The sequence below is a fragment of the Glycine soja genome, chromosome 18 (genome assembly GCF_004193775.1).
Source record: "Glycine soja cultivar W05 chromosome 18, ASM419377v2, whole genome shotgun sequence".
NCBI lineage: Eukaryota > Viridiplantae > Streptophyta > Magnoliopsida > Fabales > Fabaceae > Glycine > Glycine soja.
The window spans coordinates 8,163,721-8,191,055 of NC_041019.1; the positions used below are offsets into that span (position 1 = coordinate 8,163,721).

The following is a 27,335-nucleotide window of genomic DNA, read 5'->3' on the forward strand; positions in this document are numbered from 1 at the left end:
ATTAATAAAAAATTTAATTTAGTACTTTAATTCTCAAAACGGTGCAATTTGACCCCTTAATAAACTTCTTGTTCTCACTGTTTGTTTTTTCATATTTTTTTCAATTTTAATAAACAATTTAATTTGTTCCTCTATTTGATTCAAACTCATTCCACTATTAATAAACAACCTCAAGTGAATTTGGACCAAAGAGACCAAATTAAATCGATTTGGAATTAAGCAATCAAATTAAAGATTTTATTATTAGGAGGATAAAATTAAATAAAATAAATAATGAATGAGACAAAAAGATAAAATTAAGCCTTGAAAAATTTATCTTACTCCAGATAAGTGATATATAAATTGAGTATAATAATATATATTCAACCATTAATTTTTTTTTTCAAAAATATGGGATCAAACCTGAACATAAAAGTTTAGGTACGTACCAAAATTGCTGAAGCACCATGCTAAAAGGATTGAAGTGCTAAACTAAAATCAAACATGTCTTGTTACAATACGAGTTCACCCCAAACTTAACATGTACAACCCAAATTTTCACTCCAATTCAAGTTCTAGAAGCATAATTGGAAACTGAATTTAATTATTATTTATTATTGTAATTGAAGGTGAATATATTTTAACTCAAAAACTCTTTTCCGCAATTGAAAATTCTAAATCTTTAGAATTTTTCAATTAGGGCAATCATTAGATTCAAGAATATCTAAATTATCGTAATTGTTGATATTTATTCCTAAAGAATCTCCAACCTTGTTACATTATATCTTAAATTCAATCCTTATTTTAATTTCACAATTGTCGATAGGAATATACGATCAACGCACTATATATAAGTGACCAAATACCAATTTATAAAGACATTAAATTAAAACAAAGACAAACAATCAATTTAAAAGAAATGAACTTGAATTATAGATAAGAATTCAGATTACATCAAGTTAACAAAAATTTAAGTACACATCTTAGAAAAAAGGGAAACAAGAGAAAGAGAAGAATGAAGCTTAAAAAATCAATTTGATGAATCTTGCACTTTGATGCCTCAAATGCACTCATCCACCATTTCACGGGCCGCAAAAGAAAGAACTTGAGGGAATCTTGAGTTTTCCCGTTGTCAAAAATTGCCTTCCTTTGTAGGAACACTATTTTTAGATTCTTCGTATTGTGTTGGTGTTAATAACGCTAAAATGGACGTAATAATTAACACTCAAAAAACCACAAGATTGGAATGTTAGAAACATTGGAATTGGAACACCTTTTACAATCTTCCCTCATTGCTTTCCTAAAATTCATGGTTGTACAAAGTGGGTCAAACTTCAAAGCAGAAAAATTAGGAACATTTAACGCAATCTAATTTATGAAAAAAATCCATATTATTGGACTTCAATTGTAATGGAACTTTAAAAACCCATAACATTTACACGAAATATATGCTTAGGACCCATTAAAAACACCAAGTTAGTTTCTTCTTAAAATGATACAATAAAATTGTTCAAGTATTTATCAACATGGAAATAAAAAACTCAATCCAGTTGAGGTCAACATCTACCAATTCTGAGCACAATAATAGAAAGGATTATAATGGTGAGAATCTTATAATGCAGAAACGTTAACTTTGGTTGGTGTAGGCATATACTTGTTAGACAATTCTATCCCTAACTTGTACATGAGATGTTGTAGAGAAAGAAAAATGAAGCAAATACTAGAAGAGAAAATGAGGCAAAAGTAATTATTTTAGGAATTAGATAATGGTTGCATTTTTTATTGAAGAAAAGAAAAAGGCCACGAATGTCATTCTACGAAGTTATAGATGTGAAAAAGACGCACCTTCTATTTTCAAATTTGGACGCATCTTAGTGATGACTTCTGCCGAATATATAAGAAGGTTTTGCAGCATCCTCACTCCAAATACGTACATGGGGCACATCTTGGATGATCCAGTGTTCTTCTCCTCCATCAGGAGCAATGCGCTGCTCAAATTCAGTTGGCATGTAGTTGATATAGAGATCTTTAAGCTTCTCCAAGTGTTGAATTCCAGAGGGAACTGTTTTGAGTTGGGAGAGTTCTTGTAAAGAAAATACTTCCAAAGAACACAGCGCTCCTCTGTCGATAAGGATGAACTTCAACTTATCCAAATTTCCGAGGTACAGTTGCTTTAGTTTCTGAAACCCTCCACATTGAAAATGCAAAGTTTCGCCTTCATAAGCATTGAGAACGAAACAGAGGTACATTAACCTTGGCATATTTTTTAGTGATTTCAATGCATCATTAGTCAACCTGGAGCCGCCCAAACGCAGTTGCACAAGATTTGGGAACTGTGAAATCCAATTTGGAAACCTTGTTAACGTCCCCCATAGGACAAGCTTCCTAAGTGTAGACATAGGTGACGTAATGTACAAGTCAATTACTTCACTCTCATCAGCTCTATTAATAAGTAGTTTCTCCAAGAGTGGCATCTCATTTATCAAGGAACACAGAGTCTCGTTGTGTTTTCCCGTAAAATCTATCACTGACAGTTTCCTTAACTGCTTTAGCTTTCCTACCTCTCTAATGACCACTCCATCATCATCTATAATCACTGGAGGTATCTCTTGTAGGGATGTCATGCCTCCAATATCCTTCCATTGAATTGAACACGTAGAATAAGCCAGAAGATGACGTAGCTTTTTAAGCTTACTAATCTCCTCTGCTTTTTAAGCTTACTAATCTTCTCAAATTAATTTTAAGTAAAATAATAATCTATGCATAATTATACAGATATGATTAACTTTTCTGGCCATCAGGTTTTCTCGAATACATCTCCTTTATCTATAGCATATTAGTGTTATATATTTTGTATCCATAAGTCTCCAAATTCTGGAGCTTACCAATGGATTTTGGTAGACTTGCTATCCATGTATTCCGGAAGCTTAAATACTTCAAGTGGCATAAATTCCCCAAATTTTCAGGAACATAACTGAGAAGAACAGAACCTTCAAAATCAAGTACCTTCAATAGCATGTAATTTGTAGGGAATTTGTTTACCAAGTCTTGAGATAATTTTTCATCTTTTCCTGTCATGATAAGAATTGACCGAATGGGTGAGCTTCCTATACTTCCACTAAAATCATCGGTTGCCACTGTCAGGCGTCGAACAATCTTACTTGATACAGATTGATCAGGCCCGTCAATATACAGACAAAACCCTGTATCCTTGACTTTTCTAAGGATCATGTCATGTATTAAGTCATGAACACGACACCTTTTAACTTTGCCATCAATATTAAATGAGGATACTTGCACCAAACTTCTACGGACCAACCCTGATAAATATTGTTGCCCAACTTCTTCCAAAGATTTTCCGGTTTCATGTTTGACAAACCCTTCAGCTATCCACTGTCTAATCAATCTATCAGATTTAACTTCATAATCCTCCGGATACATTCCGAAATACAATAAACATGATCTTAGATTGATCGGCAAATCATCATAACTTAAACCTAAAATTTTTGTTATGCTATTTAACTCAGAATTCCTCTCCAAGTCTAAACTTAGATCTCGACTAAACTGTCCCCATTCAGGTGCACTTTCATCTTTTTGAGACAAAAGACCACCAATGGCCACTATTGCTAGAGGTAAACCTTTACACTTTCTAACAATTTCAAGAGATATATCTTTAAGTTCTTCTGGACAATCTCCATCGGAACTATACTGAAATGCCTTCTTACAGAACAATTTCAAAGATTCTTCTTCAGTTAAAGGTTTTTCTAGCTTATGCACCTCAACAAATGATGATTTCCTACAATATTCTGCAACATTCTCATCCCTGGTTGTGATTAAAATCCTACTTCCATTTTTATTATCAATTACAGCAGATTCAATGTGATCCCAAAATTTTCCATTCCATACGTCATCAAACAAGACAACATACCTCTTGTTGCGCAAGCGGTTTCTGACTTCTTCTGTCAACGACTCGATAGTAGAAACATCCTTGGGAGGGTCCTCCTTTTTTTCTTTGCAAAGCTCATTCAACATATGCCTCAGCAATCCTTCAGCAGAGAAGGATTGAGAAACTGTGATCAACGCATGGCACTCGAAATTGTTACGCACCTGGTCATAAACTTGCTTGGCAAGAGTGGTTTTTCCTGTAAAAATTCTTAAGGGATTTCCTAGACTATCAATGATAGGAAACAACAGGATCTTGAAACCTATGGTTCTCACAAACAATCAATAAACAACAATAGATAATGATGTGTACCTTTCTCCATAGGAAGACTTGTACCTTTCTCCATAGGAACTTCTCTCCGGTGCACTTTGATTTCCTTGAAAGAGGAGAGAAATAAGATTTCACTTCCTTTGACCTTTCTTTTCTGCCTCTCTCCATTAGTGATGGCTATCAGTGAGAGAGAACACTTTTCTGGTCAGGAAGGGAACCTTATTTCACGTTAGTGGGTATTAAGTCCCTTTTATAACCACTACTCCCATCAAGTAGCAGTTAACCTAGAAACTTCTCCTATTAAACCCAATTACAATTTAGCCCTTAATCGTTAATTATTTATTTATTAGTCCTTACATAAGTCACATATCTCTCACATGAGACATTAATTCTAACATTCTCCCACTTGGCTCATGTGACATTAATAAACATTATGGACTAAATAAATAAATAGATTAACTAACATAATGCGCATTAAAAATTGACTAAATTGTTCTATACATTGGGTACATCATAATTTCATGATTAAGAATAGGAACCAATTTGAGTCATGGCGGTTGTACATCATCTAATCGACATAGTCCCTTCCATGTACTACAAATTAGTCTTCTCCTTAATATGACCATTAGTTAGGAGTACATAATTGGTCCAACATAATGTCTTCATTCAAGACAAAACCTGTTAACATTACTCTAACACAAACATGCATGCAAACATAGAGAACAGGTAATCAGAAACATATTATAATTGAGCTCAGAGTGTCAGCAAAATTACATAAGGTAAATTACACTTAATGATCATCAATAACAATAATGTCCATACTTTCAACATGTTCTATAAATGTCTTGGGTGGTAATCCATTTGTCAAAGGGTCAACTATCATAAGTTTTGTGCTAATATGTTCTATTGACACTCTTTGTTTCTGAACTTCTTCCTTCACGACAAAGTACCTCAATTTCATATGCTTAGCACCCTTAGAGTACTTGTCGTTCTTACAAAAAATATTGCTGCGAAGTTATCACAATACATTTTCAGCGGCCTAGCAATACTGTCAACAATTCCAAGCCCTGAAATAAAGTTCCGCAACCAATTAGCCTGAATTGTAGCCTCAAAACATACTACAAATTCAGCTCTCAGATGCAACAACAACTGATGCATACAAAATTACTTTCATTTGTTTTCGTTCCATATCATTTCTAGGACATTGTGTGAGACTAAATCTGTCTCATTTCTAAATTAGAATAGGCGATGTTAAATACCTTTCCATCTTGAATTTCTCTAGCACTTTATCGATATATGTACTTTCTGAGATAAGCCTAACAATCCTTATGATCTATTATGGAATATTTCTATCCCTATCACATAGCTTACCTCACCCATATCTTTCACTTCAAAGTTTCTAAAGAGAAATTTCTTAGTCTCATGAAGAAGACCAAGATCGTTAGCTGCAAGCAAGATATCATCAATATACAAAATTAGAAAATAACCTTACTCCCACTGACCTTCAGATACATACACCGATAAACAATATTTTCCTTAAATCTAAAGGAAATAATGGTATCATTAAACCTCAAATACCATTGGCGGGAAGCTTGCTTTAAGACTGTATATTGATTTCTTTAGTATACACACCATGTGTTCATTTCCTTCAACTGAGAACCCCATTGGTTGGTCCATACAAACATTCTTCTCTAAATCTCCATTAAGAAAGGTTGTTTTCACATCCATCTGATGTAGCTCCAAGTCATAATGGGCTACTAATGCCATAATAATCCTGAAAGAATCCTTTCGTGAGATGGGTGAAAACGTCTCTTTATAATCAATGTCATCTTTCTTAGTAAATCCCTTAGCAACAAGTCTAGCCTTGTAACGTTCAAGGTTGCCATGAGAGTCACATTTAGTCTTGAAGACCCACTTACAACCAACTCTCTTACAACCCTTTGGTAATTCTACAAGGTCCCAAATTATGTTCCATGGAATCTATCTCTTCTTTCATGACATTTAACCACTTCTCAGAACTATCACAACTTACAACTTGTGAAAACAAAACTGGATCATTATCATTAATGCTTAAGTTTGTTTTTGTTTCATGTAGGTATACCACATAATCATTCGAAATAGCTGGTCTCCTTTTCTCTTTGAGACCTTCTTAATGCTACTTCTTGTGGTTCCTCCATAATAGGTTCATTATACATCATGGGTTCATTATTGTGTTGCTCCTCTTCATTAATTTTGTAGCAATAACTGAAGGAGCAATCACGTTACTGTTAGAGGCATAAGCTAAAAGGACTTACACTCTAACTTCTTTAATTTCCATTTCTCGTGGAACTATACTCCCATTGATTTCATCATTTCCAATGAATCTTGCATTTCCAGTTTTGACAATTCTCATACTATGATTAGAACAATAAAACATATACCCTTTTAACTTTTTTTGGATAACCAATGAAATATCCACTGATTGTTCTTGCATCCAATTTTCTTTCTTGCGGATTATAAATCCTTATTTCTGCCTGGCAACCCCAAACATGCAGGTGCCTTATACTAGGTATCCTATTTGTACACAGTTCAAAAGATGTCTTTGGAACTGCCTTACTAGGAACCCTGTTCAACAAATACATGGAAGTTTTCAAGGCATACATCCACAAAGATATGGGTAAAGTCTAATTGATTAACATACTCCTAACCATATCCATTAAAGTTCTATTACGCCTTTCTGATACACCATTTTGTTGTGGTGTACCGGGAATTGTGTATTGCACACAAATGCACGTTTCTGAACAAGCTTAGCAAATGGACTTGGGTGTTGCCCAGTTTCATCATATCTTCCGTAATACTTATCACCTCTATCATATCTAATAATTTTCACATTTATGTCTAATTGCCCTTTTACTTCATTGTAGTAAATTTCTAAGGCATCCATTGCCTAAGAAATCTCGGACAGTAAGTAGACATAACTGTAACGTGAATAATCATCAATAATGGTGATAAAATATCATTCCTTTCCGAAAGAACTAACATCAAAAGGTCCACAAATATCAGTATGCATAATTTCAAGAAGCTGAGTGCTTCTTGTAGCTCCTTTCTTTGTATGTTTTGTTTGTTTTCCTTTAATACAACCCACACAAATATTTAGATCCGCAAAATCTAGATAAGGAAGAATTTCATTTTTTATTAATCTTTCCATCCTTTCTCTAGAAATGTGACCTAAACATTTATGCCACAAGAAAGCAGATCGTTCATTCACTAAACTATGTTTAGTGCCAACATTATGATGCAGAGTTAAAACAGTTTCAACATACAAACTGTTTATTTCCAATTTATATAAACCATCACAAGAATACCAGTACCAATGAGATGATTATGCTTAAATAAATTGAAACATTCATTACCAAATTAAAAGAGTATCCAGTAACATCAAGTTTAGATAATGAAACTAAATGACTAGATAAACTAGGTACATAAAGAGTTTCCAGTAAATCTAAATGATGTCCAGTGTCGAGTTTTACGCAATAAGTCTCGACTGCTTACACTAGAGTTTCACTCTATTCCCCATGAAAATGAACTTCTCATTTGGGCTTATGGTTTGGATTGTAAGGAATCTCTGCATAATGTTAAAAACATGAGTCATACATCCAGAATTAATCCATCATGTATCATGGAAAACTTTAGTTAAGTTTGATTCAAAACATACACGAGCATTAAGCTCACTTTTCTTTTCGAACCAAGACTTGCACTTTAGATAATCCTTATGGAAATGTTCGGATTTCCTTTAAAATTAACAATTATTTCCCTTTGATACCTTCCTTTGGATTTGCAAAGAGTCGTCATTGTTCTTTAATGACCCTTTGCCTTTATCATGCTTCTTCATAAATTTTTTTTCAAGCTCCTTGATTTCCTTGGTGGCTTACATAATGAACTGAGTGACTTCCTTGATTCTTAAGCCTTATTTTTTTTTTCTGAACTAACATACTGTGCAATCCATGCACATTCCATTTATCTTTCATGGTATTATAGTTCATTTAGAACGGGCCAAACTCAGACGGTAATGAGTTTAGAACAAACTGAACAAGAAAGTTCTCATTCACAGCCATTATATTCCCAAGGTCTTAAGTCTTGCTGCAATGTTTGTCATCTCAATGACATGTTCATACATAGTACGTGAACCATCAAACTTCATGGTGGTCAATGTACTCATTAATGTCCCAGCAACAGACTTATCAGCTGTTTGAGAACACTCTCCCACTAATCACATAAACTTTTTAGCACTTTCGATTTTAGGGAGAGTTGTCTTAATACTGTTTGCAACAGTCATTCTCATCAACATTAGGCTGAGTCTGTTAGATCTTTCCCAAGTTTTATAATGGACTTTCTCTTCATTGCTACTAGCATCAATAAAAGTAACAAACTTCTCTTCCAACATAGCAAGATCATGATCCAAAACACTAAGGTGAAATTGGACTTGCTCATTTCAGTCAGAGAAGTTAAGCCTATTAAAATTGGCTCAGATGATACATAAGAATCCAATGAATTCAAAACATGTATTATATAATAAAGTTCACATAAGTGTTTTGAGACATAAAATACATGTCATACATATGATTCATTTAGATAACGGTTAATGTATATTGATGTTCTCCTTTGGGTGATACACCAACACACAACATACAAACATAATGATGCTAATAAAATTTTAACATTATTTGACAATTAAATATGCACCAATTATAATATCTATTTCCTTTGGGCATATAAATAAAACTAATGATACACACAAATTGCCTACAATTGTATTCATTAATTATAAGAACAACTAATCAACCTTTGGGCGATCCATAAATGCCTTATAACAATGAATTTCAATTACCCATAAACCAATAATCATATAATTTAGCATCCATTATTCTATGAGTAATTGGAATAATCATTAAGTTGGAATTAAATAACCTTACAAATTTGGTCACTTTGGTGACTAACAAATTCAACATACATTTCATTCCAACCAAGTATAATTGAAATAATCATTAATTTGGAATTAAATAACCTTACAAATTTGGCCACTTTGGTGACTAACAAATTCAACATACATTTAATTCCAACCAAATATGTATGGTCTGCACATACTTATTGCTATTAACAATTCATAGTCATTCTATTAATTTCATTCCAGGCCATAAAATAATATTTGCATTTATTTGTGTTTTTGCATTCAAACACGTTCAAGCAAATATGTAGCATATACATATATTTACTGCTACCAATAATTGCAAAACATTCACATTAATTTAATTACAGAATATAAACTTTCAATCCTTTAATCACCTTCAATAATAATTTTTTTTTTAAGTGGGATTGGAAATAGCAAACATAAGGTTGCAAATAGCAATTTCCAAAATTTCATATTCTTCCCTACAATAAACGTACCTGCGCAGCTTTTCAAAATTGGAATTGAATCTTTACGTTAATGGCACGCTTCCTTTCTTTCACCATTAGAAGTAAAAACTTTCTCCAAATTTAATATATACATGTCGTGTAGCTTTCTCTCCGATAATCATAAGTTTTCAAATAATCTTTCTCCAAAAATTGGTATTCAACAATAACAAAATATTGCCAATAAAACAATACATGTAGCGGAAAATAAAATTCCTAAATTTCATAATTAGGATTTATGCATAATTGGAAGAAATTAAATTATCCCTAAATTTCATAATTAGGATTCATACATAATTGAGAGAAATTAAATCATTCTTGGAGAATCATAAATTTCATAACACATGCTCTGATACCACATGTAAAAATTCTTAAGGGATTTTCTAGACTATCAATGATAGGAAACAACAGGATCTTGAAACCTATGGTTCTCACAAACAATCAATAAACAACAATAGATAATGATGTGTACCTTTCTCCATAGGAAGACTTGTACCTTTCTCCATAGGAACTTCTCTCCGGTGCACTTTGATTTCCTTGAAAGAGGAGAGAAATAAGATTTCACTTCCTTTGACCTTTCTTTTCTGCCTCTCTCCGTTAGTGATGGCTATCAGTGAGAGAGAACACTTTTCTGGTCAGGAAGGGGACCTTATTTCACGTTAGTGGGTATTAAGCCCCTTTTATAACCACTACTCCCATCAAGTAGCAGTTAACCTAGAAACTTCTCCTATTAAACCCAATTACAATTTAGCCCTTAATCGTTAATTATTTATTTATTAGTCCTTACATAAGTCACATATCTCTCACATGAGACATTAATTCTAACATTTCCCACCCCTGCAATTCCCACCACAGAGATGACAGTGCGTTTTTCTCTTCCCTTTGTCAACCAATTTTTCAATATAACTCTAGGGCCATCAAGCCCCACAACCTCATCTTCCTCAATAAAGAGAGGATCCCTTCTAAGTTTCTGCCATGTGATATCTTGATTTCCTCTAGAACTGGTTGGTCTTTGCTCTAATGTAAAATGGCTTTGGAAACCATCTCTCTCAGCACGAACAAGGGATTTTACATCCTGAATCTTATATGCACTTTGAAGGAGAAGGATTTGAGTTTTGATGAAGGCAACAGCCTCACATAGTAAAGCTGCACATCGAGGATCATCAGGTTGCTTATCCTCACAGGAGAGGTTATATTCATCGATGGCATCTTCCATGCGAAAAGCTGCTTCTCTCAGCCGCATCACCCTTTCTTTTATTCTATGACGCCTTCCATCATCTTCTTCAGCTTCAGCCACTTTATCAACATCATTGATGAAATCTTGAAAGCTTTCAAGTTCATCTGTAATGTCTCTAACTTCCTTTGGGAGATCTCTCAGCATTTTGACAGCTTCCAATATTTTTGGAAGCGCATGCTGACCAGCCAAGGACACTGCAGTTTCTGCCATTTTAGTCTTGGTAGCTAGCTCTGTTTCATTGGTTTGTTGTGAGTGCAAAACTTGATGTTCTTGAACATTATATATAGCCATGTCCGTAGTAAGAGGAGGACAATTGATTAATATTTAATATTCTTTGATTCAGCAAGTTGGATGTATTGTTAATTTATAAAGTAGTTATTTATTCCAATGTATCGAAATATTCCATTATGGTTGAACCAATTAATACGAAAAAGCCAAAGTAATATTGGTTTAAGTCATAATATTTTACATTTCCACGTTGAAATATCATCCACTTGTCCTAGATATGACCTGCGCTAGTTTTAGACAAAGATGATAGGACATATATTTATTTTATTTACTTTACAAATATTATTTTAATTAATAAAATTATTATTTTTTATTTATTTAATCACAAAAATGTTATTATTTTTCAAAAATTTTATTTATTTTTAAATATTTTTTTTAATTTATTTTTCAAAAAATGAGATATTATCATCTCCATTGCATGCCATCCATGGGGAGTGATTAATAAGTTTGTCCCATCCTTTTTAATAAATTTGTCTTATGTTTATAATATTTTTTAAAATTATCCTTGTAATTAATACTTCTCTCTCGTCTAACGATTTATCAATATATTCTCTTTCTTTTTCTAATGATGGGTATTTTAAGTCTAAAAATAATTAGTGAAAGAAATATTATAGATTGAGTTTTATAAAATAGAATAAATATAATTTTAAATGTCTTATAGAAAATAGTGTGTAAAAAAAGAAAGTGTTAAAGTCTTAAAAGAGCATATATTTATTTTATAAAAAGGAATTCTATTTTATTTCATATGAAATTAATAAATAAAACATTATTTTTATTTTCTAAGGACATATATTTATTTTATTTACCTTACAAATATTATTTTAATTAATAAAACTATTTCTTCTTATTTATTTAATCACAAAAACCTCATTATTTTTCTAAAATTATATTTATTTTTAAATAAAATCTCTTTTAATTTATTTTAATGAAAAATGGGATGTTACGGTCTTCATTACATGCCACTCATGGCATGAGACATGTATGCAAGAGCACAATGTCCAAAACCCAAGTAGAACAATTCCCTAATCAATCCTCTCAAGGTCTCGCAAAACTTAAGGTTCGCGCTTGGTAAGTCCTACTGATTCACATTACCATGTCTCCAGTACCCATTTGGTAAGAGGTATGTATGCAAGAGTACAAAATTACGTCTCTAATACATGTCATCCATGATGAATGCCATATATGCAAGATCATAACACTTGTAGCACGCAAGACTTGTCAAATCCAAGTTCCGCACTTGCTATTCATTACATGTGCACAAAATCCAAGAAACATATGTAAATTTTCTTACGGACTATTATCAACTTTTAGAAATATTTTGATAGATAAAACATATTTTATCGATAATTTTAAACATTTATTTCCATGTTTATTTATATTAATCAATACTTATAGCAGTCCCATTTTAGAAAACATTGTTTTGTTGTTTTATGAGAGTTAAAATATGTTTGTGATCAAAAAGAATTTTTAAGTTTTCAAACATCAAGGATTAAAAGGAAAAAAAAAGAGTGAATAAACAAAAAACTAGGCAAGTTAATTGAATATTTTAGAATTCAATAAAATTTTCAAATTTTCTGAAAGTAAAAAAAAATCCTACTTTTTTGTCGTGCTACTTATTTATTTAGCATTGGTCCTCTATTAATAAACAATTTAATTTAGTACTTTAATTTTCAAAACGGTGCAATTTGACCCCTTAATAAACTTCTTGTTCTCACTGTTTTTTCATTTTTTTTTCAATTTTAATAAACAATTTAATTTGTTCCTTTATTTGATTCAATCTCATCCCACTATTAATAAACAACGTCAAGTGAATTTGGACCAAAGAGACCAAATTGAATCGATTTGGAATTAAGCAATCAAATTAAAGATTTTATAATTAGGAGGATAAAATTAAATAAAATAAATAATGAATGAGACAAAAAGATAAAATTAAGCCTTGAGAAATTTATCTTACTCCAGATAAGTGATATATAAATTGAGTATAATAATATATATTCAACCATTAATTTTTTTTTTCAAAAATATGGGATCAAACCTGAACATAAAAGTTTAGGTACGTACCAAAATTGCTGAAGCACCATGCTAAAAGGATTAAAGTGCTAAACTAAAATCTAACATGTCTTGTTATCGTATGAGTTCACCCCAAGCTTAACATGTATAACCCAAATTTTCACTCCAATTCAAGTTCTAGAAGCATATTGGAAACTGAATTTAATATTTACTATTGTAATTGAAGGTGAATATATCTTAACTCAAACTCTTCCGCAATTGAAAATTCTAAATCTTTAGAATTTCTCAATTAGGGTAATCATTAGGTTCAAGAATATCTAAGGGGGTGTATGGTTTGACTGTTTTCTATTTTCATTTTCACTGAAAGCGGAAAATGGTGATAAAAATGTGTTTGGTTGGATTTTTGAAAACGTTTTCAGTGAAAATGGAAACAGAAAAAAACCAGAAAATGAAAACAAAAAAAATTTCGTTTTCAGTGTTTTCAGTTGAAAACATGAACCTCATTTTGGGTAAAATGAAAATGCGATGACAAGAAATGTAATTTTGAGCAAATATAAAAATACAAAAAAGACAAGTCAATATATCATAAATTTTCAGTGTTTTTTATTTCCTAAAAACAGAAAACAAGAAGTTAAACCAAACATATTTTCAGAATTCTAATCTTTTGGAAATGAAAACAGTTTTCAGAAAATGAAAATGCAAATCAAACACACCCTAAATTAGCGTAATTGTTGATATTTATTACTATAGAATCTCCAATCTTGTTGCATTATACCTTAAATTCAATCCTTATTTCAATTTCACAGTTGTAGATAAGAATATACGATCAAGGCACTATAAGTGACCAAATGCCAATTTAAAAAGGTATTAAATTAAAACAAAGACAAACAATCAATTTAAAAGAAATGAACTTGAATTATAGATAAGAATTCAAATTATATCAAGTTAACAAAAATTTGAGTACACATTTTAGAAAAAAGGGAAACAAGAGAAAGAGAAGAAGGAAGCTTAAAAAATCAATTTGATGCCTCAAATCCACTCATGCATCCACCATTTCACGAGCCGCAAAAGAAAGAACTTGAGGGAATCTTGAGTTTTCCGGTTGTCAAAAATTGTCTGCCTTTGTAGGAACACTATTTTCAGCTTCTTCGTATTGTGTTGGTGTTAATAACGCTAAAATGAGCGTAATAATTAACACCAAAAAAACCACATGATTGGAACGTCGGAAACATTGAATTTGGAACACCTCTTACAATCTTCCCTCAGTGCTTTCCTAAATTCATGGTTGTACAAAGTGGGTCAAACTTCAAAGCATCAAAATTAGGAACATTTAACACAATCTAATTTATGAAAAAAATCCACATTATTGGACTTCAATCATAATGAAACTTTAAAAACCCACAACATTTACACGAAGTATATGCTTACGACCCTATAAAAACACCAAGTTAATTTCTTCTTAAAATGATACAATGAAAATTTTCAAGTATTTATCAACACGGAAATAAAAAACTCAATCCAGTTGAGGTCAACATCTACCAATTCTGAGCACAATAATAGAAAGGATTATAATGGTGAGAATCTTATAATGAAGAAACGTTAACTTTGGTTGGTGTAGGCATATACTTGTTAGACAATTCTATCCCTAACTTGTACGTGAGATGTTGTAGAGAAAGAAAAATGAAGCAAATACTAGAAGAGAAAATGAGGCAAAAGTAATTCTTTTAGGAATTAGATAATGGTTGCATTTTTTATTGAAGAAAATAAAAAGGCCACGAATGTCATTCTACAAAGTTATAGATGTGAAAAAGACGCACCTTCTATTTTCAAATTTGGACGCATCTTAGTGATGACTTCTGCCGAATATATGCGAAGGTTCTTCAGCACCCCTGCTCCAAATACGTACATGGGGCACATCTTGGATGATCCAGTGGTCTTCTCCTCCATCAGGAGCAATGCGCTGCACCAATTCAGTTGGCATGTAGTTGATATAGAGATCTTTAAGCTTCTCCAAGTGTTGAATTCCAGAGGGAACTGTTTTGAGTTGGGAGAGGTCTTGTAAAACAATTTCTTCCACAGAACACAGTGCTCCTCTGTCGATAAGGATGCACTTCAATTGATCCAAATATCTGAGTTGCAGTCGCTTTAGTTTCTGAAACCCTCCACTTTGAAAATTCAAAGTTTCACCTTCATAAGCATTGCGACTTAAAACGAGGAACAACAACCTTGGCATATTTTTTAGTGATTTCAATGCATCATTAGTTAACCTGGAGCCGCGCAAACGCAGTTGCACAAGATTTGGGAACTGTAAAATCCAATTTGGCAACCTTGTTAACGTCCCATTTAAGACAAGCTTCCTAAGTGTAGACATAGGTGACGTAATGTACAAGTCAATTGCTTCATCATCAACAGTTCCTCCAAGAGTGGCATCTCATTTATTACGGAACACAAAGTCTTTTCGTGTTTTCCCCTAAATTTTACCACCAACAGTTCCCTTAACTGCTTTAGCTTTCCAACCTCTCTAATGACCACTCCATCATCATCTATAATCACTGGAGGTATCTCTTGTAGGGATGTCATGCCTCCAATATCCTTCAATCGAATTAAACCCATATAATAAGACAGAAGATGACGTAGCTTAGTAACCTTACGAATCTCCTCTGGCATCTTATACTCACTTGTGTCTCTTATATCCAAGGTCTCCTTTTTTGTCTTCTTTTTCATTAGACATTTGCAATTTTATCCGGAGTTGATAGTGTGGTTTTCTGCATATTGGGAAGACTTCGAGGAAAGGATGATGGTATAAAATATTTAATTTCAATGATGTGTTTGACAAAACTTAACATATAAGTTAATTGGAAGCTAAAAAGTTAGTTGGAAACTAATAATGAAAAGAAAGAAGGAATTATGATAAGGTAGTGTTCAGATGCTACATGAAAAGTGTTACAAAAACACTCATAAAAATATGTTCCTTTGGCAAAGAGGTCTAATTTGGGAAAACAAACTTCTAATTCAGCCAAATATGTTAGAAACCAATTTAAAAAAGCCTCGCCAATATAATGTTCTCTCACTGATAATGTGATTCCTTTCACATCTGCAGCCATTAATGCTGGGGTAGCTGGATGCTGCGCTGGTCTTGCTACAAGTTTTCCTGGTATATCCCTTTTAATAATTGATGAACTATCATCCTTTACTTGAAATTTTTATTAACTTGTTGGTCTCTGCACCAATTGAAATTAAGGATAAAGCTCACAGTAATCTTACCTATTTTGACCAAACCTTTTCTCAAACGTATGAATTTTAATTTGTCTTTCATTGTTGAAATCTCTGAATAAACATGATCCTTCATGCCAAACACTTGAGACAATTTTGTCTCCAATTGCTGGCTGGGGAAAGGTTGAGGTTTATTACTATGTTGAATGGTCTAACGAAACAAAACAAAAAGCTGCTTTAGTGACTCAGGCATTTCAATCAATTCTTTTGTATAAGTCTATCTCTATATGTATGTAATTTATTCACCAAAAAGAAAAATATGTATTTAATTTTCTTCTCTTGTACGTTTTTATTGTTATTATGACTCATCCTTTAGGATTCTCCAGGTACACCCCAATCACTTCTACAGAGCTGCATTGCTTATGGGGCACTTTCTTTTATCATTGAAGGGTTAACCAAGCAACGATCTGCACTTGCATGTCCCATGTCCAAGAAAACAAGTGTACGCAACCAGGGTATAATTCCTACATCTCATTGAGAAGGGTATATTGCCTTTTATGCATCATTAATATAAGGTTAAGGTGTATAGCATATGCACCTTTCTTTTGCCTTCTTTGTAGCTTTCTTGTAGTCTTTATGGAAACTTTTAGAAATAATATAAGGGTGAGACACATTGTAACATGGAATGTGCTAAATCATAGCATGTTGATTACACAATGTTCTTTATGTGATTTTTTGTATCGGCAAATGTTAGTTTTGTTAAAAATGTCAGTGTGGAGATTCAAACTTAGGACCTCTCTTCCCTCCTTTCTCCCTTCACCCTTAAGTCCTTCTTTCCTATCCACTAGGTCAATCTTATACTTATATGTTCTTTATCCGTGGTTTCTATTTCAAATATGGCATCTTCAACTTGCCTCATTGGCATGTCAACCAAAAGGCAGCAGTATATGGTGCTAAAATGATTCGAGTTAGAAAGCAATACCCGTTAATTTTAAAAAAAAATATATGGTTTTACGTTACCCAAGATTTGCAGCAGATCTTCATAGCAACATATTCTTAATATTATTATTAATGATTTGAGCCTGTTTATTGCACCTCAAAACACATTATCTGTTTTATTCAACTAAAATATACCATTTCTAGTACACAACCAATAAACTTCAATGACTATCTTTTACAGTGTCAGCAAGAAATCGAAAAAACATTTTTTTTAATCAGCAAAAGTTATATATATGTAATAAAGAAGGGTACCAGAGGTAAATACAAAAAGTTCATAGAACTTCCCCATCAGCTCATGACAGCGGTTACAATATATTTAGGCGATGATTGCATAAATAAAAAATAACCGTTCAAAGCTCCACAACATACTAGAGTATTGTAATTCACTCATTTCCTCTCCTAGTATAGTATCCCACCACTAACCAGCTATAACATGTCTTTGCTGGATAAAATTATGCAAAACAAAGTCATGTGGAAGTTACCCCACTACCAAAAGCCATATACCATGCAGAGAAGTTTTCTTGATAATAACACAGCGCAAGTTCTCCGCATGTATGTGGCAAAATAGATTAATGAACTCACCTCCATAATTATCATTTCCACCTGACAGATTCCACAATGCTACACATACCCTTTCCTGCACATTTTTGATCGAATTTCCTGCACTCAGCTACTTGCCACAAACATAATGTCCTGCCAAACCATCCATGTACGCAAACTGCTGGATTAGATGACCATTGAACAAATGAAAAATTAAAACCAGAATCCAGATTATGTAACCATGACCAGATAAGGAATTTAACTTCCTCTATCAATTTCTTTCTGTCCACTAACTGTTGTCTAAAAACAACTGTGTTCCTCAATTTCTACACACAAAAGACCACTGCTCCCCATGTTGCTTGCCAAAATTCTGACTCAATTCTAGAACCTCCTAAACCTGCAAATTATCTGAAATGAACTTCCAAACTACTTGGCTGTGCAAGAGAAAGAGATTTCCATGAGATGCATTCCAACCAAACATCCTGAATGACATTAGAAGAGATGAAAAGATGTTGAGCAGATTCTTGATGACCCAAACAGAGAGGACACATTTGATCACAATACCTATCAATGGCATTTCTCTTTACCAAGTTATCAAGAGTTGGCATTCTATCTCTGAAAATTCTCCACATAAGAATTTTAGCTTTAGGTGGAATTTTAATTTTCCATATCTGCTCAAAAAGTTGTCAAGTTTCTCCCGCCCCTCCAAGTTGTTGAATAAAGTGATAGGCCGATGAAGTTGAAAACTGCCCTGAGGGGCATTGCTTCCAAAACTATCTGTCTTCTCCTGAAATTTGTAGTTGGACCCCTTCCAGTAATTGATGAAGCTGTTGTATAAGTTTAGTCTCCCATACAAAAGGGTTCCTCCTCCACTTCACCTCCCACCGCCAAGAACCATCTCTCCATGAACCCATCTTAACAATCACTTCCTCCTATTGGTCGTTGATAGTAAAAAAGTCTAGGGAAAATATTAGCTAAACTTTGTCTATCCACCCAATCATTCAACCAAAACCTTGTTTTAAACCCATCAACAAAACCCATTCAACCATTTCACCTCATTTTTTCCTCCACAAACTCTCTTTAAATCCCTCCACCACCATGACTCATGAATTTGTTCTCCCTCATTTAGAATGCCCCTCCAACCACCATACTTCAAAATTAACACTTCTTTCCAAAACTCCCTCCCCTCACCATGGAATAAATTTCATCTCCATTTCTCAGCAAAGCCTCGTTAAATGACCTTATATCATTTACTCCTAGCCCACTCTCACTCTACTCCTTGCAAATATCCCCCCACTTAACCCATGCTATTTTTTTATTCTCATTTCCCCCTCCCCATAAAAGCCTCCTTTGAATCCCCACTAGAATCTATGAGCTTTTTGTGTGAATGAAACAGTAGAACTTCTCAAGCCAACGAAAATCAGTACATGTTCAACACCCCGCATATATCTTGACCAATGAACTACTTCAGGATGAAGAGCATCTCATGATTCTAGATAATTAGAATGACTTTCAACAGACTTTCTGAAAATTTATTTTGCTAGCAGAAAACAATCAGGACAAAGTGATAACAACTAAAGAATGTTCCCATTCAACTCTAGATGCCAAAAAGTTGAGCCTGACACTAAAATCTTAAAACATGATGTCGTTTACTGAAAGACAGTCAACCAAAAAATTATATATAAAAAAATTGAAATTTATACGTCTTATTTTGTCTCAAAAAAATATTCTTCATTATCAAAAAAAAATACAAATACATACTCTTATTACTTTATTCTTCGTTACTAAGCTTACGTATCTTTATTTTTCATAATTAATTATACATTTATATTTATTTTAAATTGTTGTAAAGACAAGAGTTTAATTTTATAAGTATTTTATATTAACTTGATCATCATTAAATGAAATTGAGTAAAACTGTGACATAAGATCTAATCGTTAAATATGAATTTCGCATTGGCAAAAATGGAGTATACGAGAATGGTGCCTCATGCTATAAAATACACAAAAAACATAAGGTGTCATTTAGGTAACATTTTCTATAATCCTATGTGATAAAAATCATCTATTTTGATAAATACTTTCTTGATGAATCCATTTTAATAATAAAAAAACCATTATAGTCATCATTGGGCTGTTTAACCACTCAAAGAAGGAATAACTGAAGCCTTTAAATATTCTGGCGTGCAACCAAGATCATGTTCTAAATCTTACAGATTCCAAGCAAGTCTTCAAACGACAAATTACCACTTCCAAAGACAATTTTATTTCTGAAGTTCTGCAGGCAGCAGATTATAGCTACCCAAATTAATTGCCACGCTTCTGTGCCTCTCGATCTTGCCTTTGACTAATCTAGAAGGAAACTTAGCCAGCTGTAACAGTAGTTCAATCATTTATTACTAACTAGTTGTTATTGCTACAAGGGGGGACACACTTTAATTATAAATCTCCTAATGGATGATATTTTTCTAATTGTTATTGCTGCAAGGGGGGACACACTTTTCCTTTTTTATTTTTTTCCAATTTTGTAAGAAAGAACAATGCATTAATCCAAGATAGAGATGGTATTTTTTTTTTAAACCACGTATGTGTATCTTTCATTTGAAACACTATGTGCAATTAAGTTTCTTTTTTTTCAAATATTTAAATAAAGATTTTTTTGCCTTCAAACCTAAACTCATACACCCATATTTTTTTTATACACCCACGTAAATCCAATAAAAACATAAAATACTTTAATGTTTTTAGACTTGCACATTTTCAGATGTTAGCTGTTGAGTCACACTCATCATTTTTCAACATATTCAACATATATGCCTTATTCACAATTAAATAATTCTTTAAAAAAAAACGAAATGTTTTACCCTTTAAGGTAAATATTATAATTATAAGTCTCTCTCATCCTTTAACGTTTACTCTCAAGAGTTAAACATTCTCAATGGTATATCTTAGACTTAACAAAATCCACCAAAATTACATACTCTTCACTGGACTTTCTATCCATTTCATTCCTCAACAATTGAGGAAAAAACAGCCAATTTACTGAGATAGCCAAGAATGCCACCACGAGTGGCCCTGACACGGCACGGTGCAACCGCTATCCACAACGGAGAACCACCTTCTTAACAGCCACCTCGGCCACCGTGCACACACCGTGAAGCACAAAAAAACATGTAACTTCCCACGTGGGAGGTACACATGTAACATGATAATAGATTAACTCATGCACAAGCCCAGACACAAGCAATGTGGCCAACATGGCAGCTGACGTGGCACATGAGGGACCCACTAAACCCGTAATCGTACAACTTGTATACTGTAAAGCATAGAAGACGAGAAACAATAAGTAGACATGGCAATGGGGTGAGGCGAGTACGGATATTGTCTCCACAATCCCTTATCCCGACTCCCTAACATATCTCCATACCTGTACCCGATATCCGACGGGTTAAAGTTTATTATCTCATCCCCATACCCATTGGTTACCCGTCGGGTATCGGCTATCCCTGACTCCGTCCCATACCCAATTCAAAATAGAAAAATAATTTTTTTTGTAAAAAATTATTAAAAATTTGATTTTAGAAAAAATAAATTGATTGTTAAACATTTATTTTTAACCACTTATATATCTATAAATTTATCATAGCGCATGTGTTTATAAAAATCGTTAAGAAAATAATATTAAATTATGTAAAAATTCTAAAATAAAATTAACGAGTAATAAAAATTCTATGTCTTTTGATTAAATTATGCAAAAGTTTTAAAGATTTTAAGTGGCGGAAGGGGTTCGGGTTCGGGACGGATCTAGTAATCTCATACCTGTATCCGTACCCAACTTTTGATTATCGGGGAAAACCCGAACCCGAACCTATACCCGGTCAACTCGGGTATTATCCATCAAAGTCGGGATGGATTCGGGCGGGTACCCACCAGTATGAGTTTTCTTGTCATGTCTAACCATAAGGTTCCATCTATGACCCCAAAAATCTTGAAGTGAGGATGAAAGGTAGGGTTCATTGAAGTGTGGTTCTATCTCTAAGCCAAAAAGGGTTTGAACCGGGGTTGCAATAAGAGCAAAAACAAGCTCTAAGCCAAGGTACAAGTGAAGACAATACAGGACTAATATGAAATGAGGGTGGAAGTATTCATTGTACTCATAAAAACGTGCGATCATTGCAAAAATAAGCAATTTTAAGGGCAATAGCCATTTTGGCTTTTGGGTGTTGGTCGTGTTATTTTTATTGGTTGGTGGATGTTGTTTTGGGGTGATGGGGAGGGAAGCTATGGAGATGAAATGGACAATGTTTGGGGGTGATAGGGCAAGAGGGCCTTTGTTGAAGGAAAAAAGTAGGAGCTTGAAAATGCCAAGTTGAACAAGGAAGAAGGAAGTGTATCCAACTAAGTTAGGTGAAGAGATGTTCAAGGGAAGGATGATGAAGAGGTAGAGAATAGGGAGAAGGGAGAGAAGTCTCAAGAAGCCCTTTGGTATTCTTGCAGCTATGTAATAACAATAACATAAACCTAAGATGGCTGAAATCCATACTTTGATGAACCTTTCAATTTCACCATACATCTCCTCTCCTTGAATCTATGAGTTGAGTATGTGAAATGTCAACGGAAGTTATGAGTATTGTTATAGGGTGAGTCTCGGACATTTTTTTAATCATCATGTGCTATAGAAGACTTTAGACAGGAATGATATTATATGTAAATAATTGAAGATGTGTTATAAAATATGCAACACAATATATATTATATTCGAATGTAAGCATTGACTGGTTCAATGATTCTTGTTGTTACTGAATAATACTAATGGCTTATATTTTCCTTTTAATTGTTATATATTGCCGCCAGAGAGAGAGAGAGAGAGAGTTGGCTCGACTTTCTTCTATGATTGTCTCCTGTAGGGGACAGGGGACGCCGAAGGGGATGCACTTTTTTTTTCTTTCAATTTTTTTAAGGGAGAAGTGAAGAACAATGCCTTAATTCAACAAAGAAAAGATATTTTTCATTAAAAAATAATCTCTTTGAACCCAATATAATTATTATGTACAATAAAAAGAGTTTTCCAAATATGTAACATAACTACTTAATCAAATCTCATTCAAAATCACTAATTAAGGTAGAATTACAATTTCCTATTAGTTTATTCATGTTTTCCATTATAGGAAAATCGAGAAGATATCTAAATTATATATATATATATATCGCTTAAAAAATTAATTTGATGAATCTTGCCCTTTGATGGCTCAAATCCACTCATCCACCATTTCACGGGCCGCAAAAGAAAGAACTTGAGGGAATCTTGAGTTTTCCGTTGTCAAAAATTGTCTGCCTTTGTAGATGATGGCTGGTTGGCCTTAGGGAGACAAGCGTAACCATAAATTGTTAGTCAATGATTTCCTAAAATATTCCTTGGCACAAAATGACAAATTCTGTTAGCAAGGAATTAGTATAAATAAACCAATTGTAAGGCACACATGATATGAAAAAAAGCTAAGTTTCCTTTCTTTCTTGCCTTGTCTGGAGGTACTGGCCTCGAATCCAGTTTTCTTTCAAGTTTTCTCTATCAATTTTGGTGCTATCGCTCCATCCAGTCCACACCATGGGTACCTTCGATAAGCTTGATGAAGTTTTACTCAGACTCACCAATCATCAACTATCCCTCGGCGAATCCATGCACTCACTCACTCAGAAAATTGATGAACTCCTTAATCGTGTCACTCTCATCCTCTCGTCATCTTCTTCTCCAACACGTCCACCATCACCATCGGTACCTGCAAACAATCACCGAATGAAATTAGATGTGCCTCGTTTTAATGGCACCGAACCACTTGGTTGGATTTTCAAAATCAACCAATTCTTCGAATACCATGGCACACCAAAGAATGAAAGACATACCATAGTTTCATTCTACATGGAAGGCAGGGCGCTCGCGTGGTTCCAATTCATTCTACATGAGCCTTTCTGTCCCTTGCCCTCTTTTCTTTGAAGAACTGCGCCACCAATTGGAGGATCATCCTGAGTATCGACATCTCCAACAAGCAATCACGGCGGACCCCGACAAGCACTCTGGATTCACTCTTGTTCATAACTTGATCCTCAGGAAGGGACGAATTTGGCTACCAAAGGACCTGCCCCTAATTCCCACATTACTGGTGGAGTATCATACAACACCCTTGGGAGGCCACATGGGGATTGCGAAAATGATAACTCGCTTTACGAAAAACTTTGAATGGTCAGGACTTTGAGAAGATGTCACGAAGTTTGTCTCGCAATGTATTGATTGTCAGCATGCTAAGTACGAGACAAAAAGAGCAGCATGATTACTATGTCCTCTACCAGTTCCCCATCGACCTTGGGAAGACTTATCCCTGGACTTCATCAATGGGCTCCCACCATATCACAACAACACAGTTAATACTAGTAGTGGTTGATTGATTTTCAAAAGGAGTTCATCTTGGCATGCTTTTAGCGATACACATAGCCCATGCGGTAGCCTCGTTGTTCATGGAAATCATGGACAAGATTCACGGTCTCCCTTGCAGCCTGGTCTCCGACTACGACCCCCTATTCGTTAGCAAATTCTGGCAAGAGTTGTTTCGTCGGAGTGGCACACAGCTAAGGATGAGCTCCGCTTATCACCCACAAAGTGATGGTCAAACGGAGGTGCTAAACAGGGTCATAGAGCAATGTCTGCGCACATTTGTTCATCATCAGCCAAGGGAATGGGGCAAGTTTCTTCTCTAGGTGGAGTGGTCTCATAACACTTCATGGAATGCGGCAACAGGCACCACTCCATATGAGATCACATTCGGGCGCAAATCCATTAATTTTCCTGATTATATCGTGGGTTCTTCAGCTCTGGACGCAGTTGACAAAATGTTGACCAACAGAGAAGAAACATTTCAGGCCATTCGCAAGAAGCTTCTCAAAGCACAAGACTGTATGAAGATAACTGCAGATGCTAAACAAAGAGAGGTGATCCACCAACCAGGAGATTGGGTTATGCTTAAATTAAGGCCCCACCGAAAAGTCTCTGCTAAGGGACCACAAGCAATCATGGGCAAGTTGGCTAAGAGATTCTACGGACCATTTCAAGTTCTGGAACGCATAGGACCTGTGGCATACCGCTTGAAATTGCTGGAAGAAGTCCGCATACATCATGTTTTTCACCGCTCCCAGTTGAAAGCATTCAAAGGCTCCCCAGAACATATTCAGGAAGTTCACTTTCCAAAACAATTTGTTCAACACCAACCAGTCATTACTCCCTTAGCTTGCCATATTAGATTATCAACGAGCTTTAGAACAAGGGCCTGGGGAAGTGTTGGTGCAATGGGAAGGGCTATCCCTGGATGACACCTCGTGGGAGAATTGGGATCAATTATGTGAGGATTATCACCTTGAGGACAAGGTAGTTTTACAAGGGCCGACGAATGATACAAAAGTTGGGGCAGTTAACAGAGAACACAAAATAGAGGTACAAACATAGAAACCAAGGGTACATATAGCAAGAAAGTAAAGAGGGCCATCACAAAGCCCTCTTACCTCATAGACTACACATGAGAAAGAAAAGCGAGAAAGGAAGCTGACCTGGAATGAAGAATTGCTAGAGGATGGCTGGTTGGCCTTAGGGAGACAAGCATAATCATAAATTGTTAGCCAATGATTTCCTAAAATATTCCTTGACACAAAATGACAAATTCTGTTAGTAAGGAATTAGTATAAATAAAGCAATTGTAAGGCACACATGATATGAGAAAAGCTAAGTTTGCTTTCTTTCTTGCCTTGTCTGGAGGCAGGCCTTGAATCCAGTTTTCTTTCATGTTTTCTTTATCAATATATCTTTAATATAGAATTTTAACTAAGGAAAGTAATTTATCAGAAAATTTAAATTTCTTTAATATAAAATTTATTGTTTGGATGTTTTTTTTGAAGAATTTAAATTTTTGGAATTTTAAAACATAATTTTAAACCACTAAAAATGTGAAATTTTAACTTCCTTCTAAAAGGTGAGAAATTAAAATTCTCTTCTTACATTAGAACTTTCCAAAAAGTTCGCGTATTTCTTTTATAATCTTCATCCTCTTTTCCACCTAAAAGTCCGAAATTGTATTCTCGAACTCGTGGCTCATTTTCTTTCACCCTCAATTTTAATTTTTTTTATATAAACACAAAATTTTGAAAATAAAAGAATTTCAATTGAGGTATTTGAAATTCTTAGAATTTAAAATTCCTCATAATTTTAAATTCTCTCATCCAAACACACTCATAGTGTTTTCATTTCAGATTTCTTCTTTTATTCCCAAAACCATAAATGCATATGCTACATGTTGCCATCGTTGTATGTCCAATATGTTTGTCATACCTCAAGTGTACCTTACGCAATCATAATAGTGGTTTCGAAAGTATGGATATCAAACCCAAATGATGAGTTGTATTCTCAATTAGTCAAGTTTATTAAAATAACAGTTGAAGTAATTAAAAAGATAATTTAAATATTTTTACAGTTTTGGATTTATAAGTAAACAAATATACGAATATAAAGAAAGAGTTCATTGATGATAAGAGTGATTTGGGGTTATGACTTACTAGTACTAATTTTCCTTCAACCCTAGTTGTAATAAAATGCTTTCTCTAGTTAATTACTCATTCACAAAATCAACTAAAGTCTATGATCAAGGTTAGAAGATGCTTCTTGCCTTAAATCAATACCGCAATGATCATTGGTTCTATCAATTTAAGTCAAAATAAAATCAATTATAGAAAAAATTAATTAAAGATTAACTAATGTATTGGAGATTACCCAAAGAGTTTGATCATGCAATTTGACATAAAACACTCTCTACCTAAATCTCCCAATTACATGATTAGTATTGTGCAATTGATTAAGTATTAAAATGATTGGTTTCAAATAAACAGTAAAAACAAGAGAACTAATTAACATAAAATCAATGAGAAATTTCATTAAAATGAGGAGAATGGTACAAATGAAAAGTTATCTAATAATCTTCGGACTAGGAGGACTAGCTCCTCATGATCAGAACAACACTAGCAATCCTAGATAAAATAAACATAAACATACCAATAAGTAGGAACAATGATCATAATCCATTCTAGCGATGTTGTTTAAGTTCTTCGACTCTTAAAAGCTTCAAGATTGTCTCAAATTTGTAAAAGATAAGAATAAAACTAAAAATAATTGAAAAATGATTTTTACATAGTCTAGAAACCTATATATAGCTTCCTAAAGATATTTGTTTGAAAAGGAGCACTACAATCGTGGTTAGAAGTGACGCTGAAGCCTTGAACCATTATAAATTGACTATGAGCCTCTTGATTTACCATGATCGTGGTCAATTTACCATGGCTATTGTTGGATCTTGACGCTGTTTGGGAGGACTCTTATCACTTTATTGTGATCAT

At 33.8% G+C, this 27,335-nt stretch overlaps 2 protein-coding genes and 1 pseudogene across 2 annotated transcripts; 1 reads left to right on the forward strand and 2 right to left on the reverse strand.

The window, feature by feature from the left end:
* Nucleotides 1–1,231: 1,231 nt before the first annotated feature.
* On the reverse strand, nucleotides 1,232–11,098 carry LOC114396269 (disease resistance protein RPM1-like). Its single transcript, XM_028358170.1, has 4 exons — nucleotides 10,454–11,098; nucleotides 2,811–4,121; nucleotides 1,825–2,686; nucleotides 1,232–1,279 (listed from the first exon to the last, which is right to left on the reverse strand). The coding sequence occupies exons 1-3, from the start codon at nucleotides 11,067–11,069 to the stop codon at nucleotides 1,851–1,853; spliced, it is 2,763 nt and encodes a 920-aa protein (XP_028213971.1). The 5' UTR covers nucleotides 11,070–11,098; the 3' UTR covers nucleotides 1,232–1,279; nucleotides 1,825–1,850.
* A 4,440-nt stretch (nucleotides 11,099–15,538) lies between these two features.
* Nucleotides 15,539–17,110, forward strand: LOC114396857 (mitochondrial import inner membrane translocase subunit TIM22-3-like). Its single transcript, XM_028359042.1, has 4 exons — nucleotides 15,539–15,568; nucleotides 15,885–15,957; nucleotides 16,258–16,311; nucleotides 16,757–17,110. Exons 1-4 carry the CDS (start codon nucleotides 15,539–15,541, stop codon nucleotides 16,906–16,908), a joined length of 309 nt encoding a protein of 102 aa, XP_028214843.1. The 3' UTR covers nucleotides 16,909–17,110.
* A 3,734-nt stretch (nucleotides 17,111–20,844) lies between these two features.
* On the reverse strand, nucleotides 20,845–22,482 carry LOC114396858 (annotated as a pseudogene).
* Nucleotides 22,483–27,335: the final 4,853 nt, after the last annotated feature.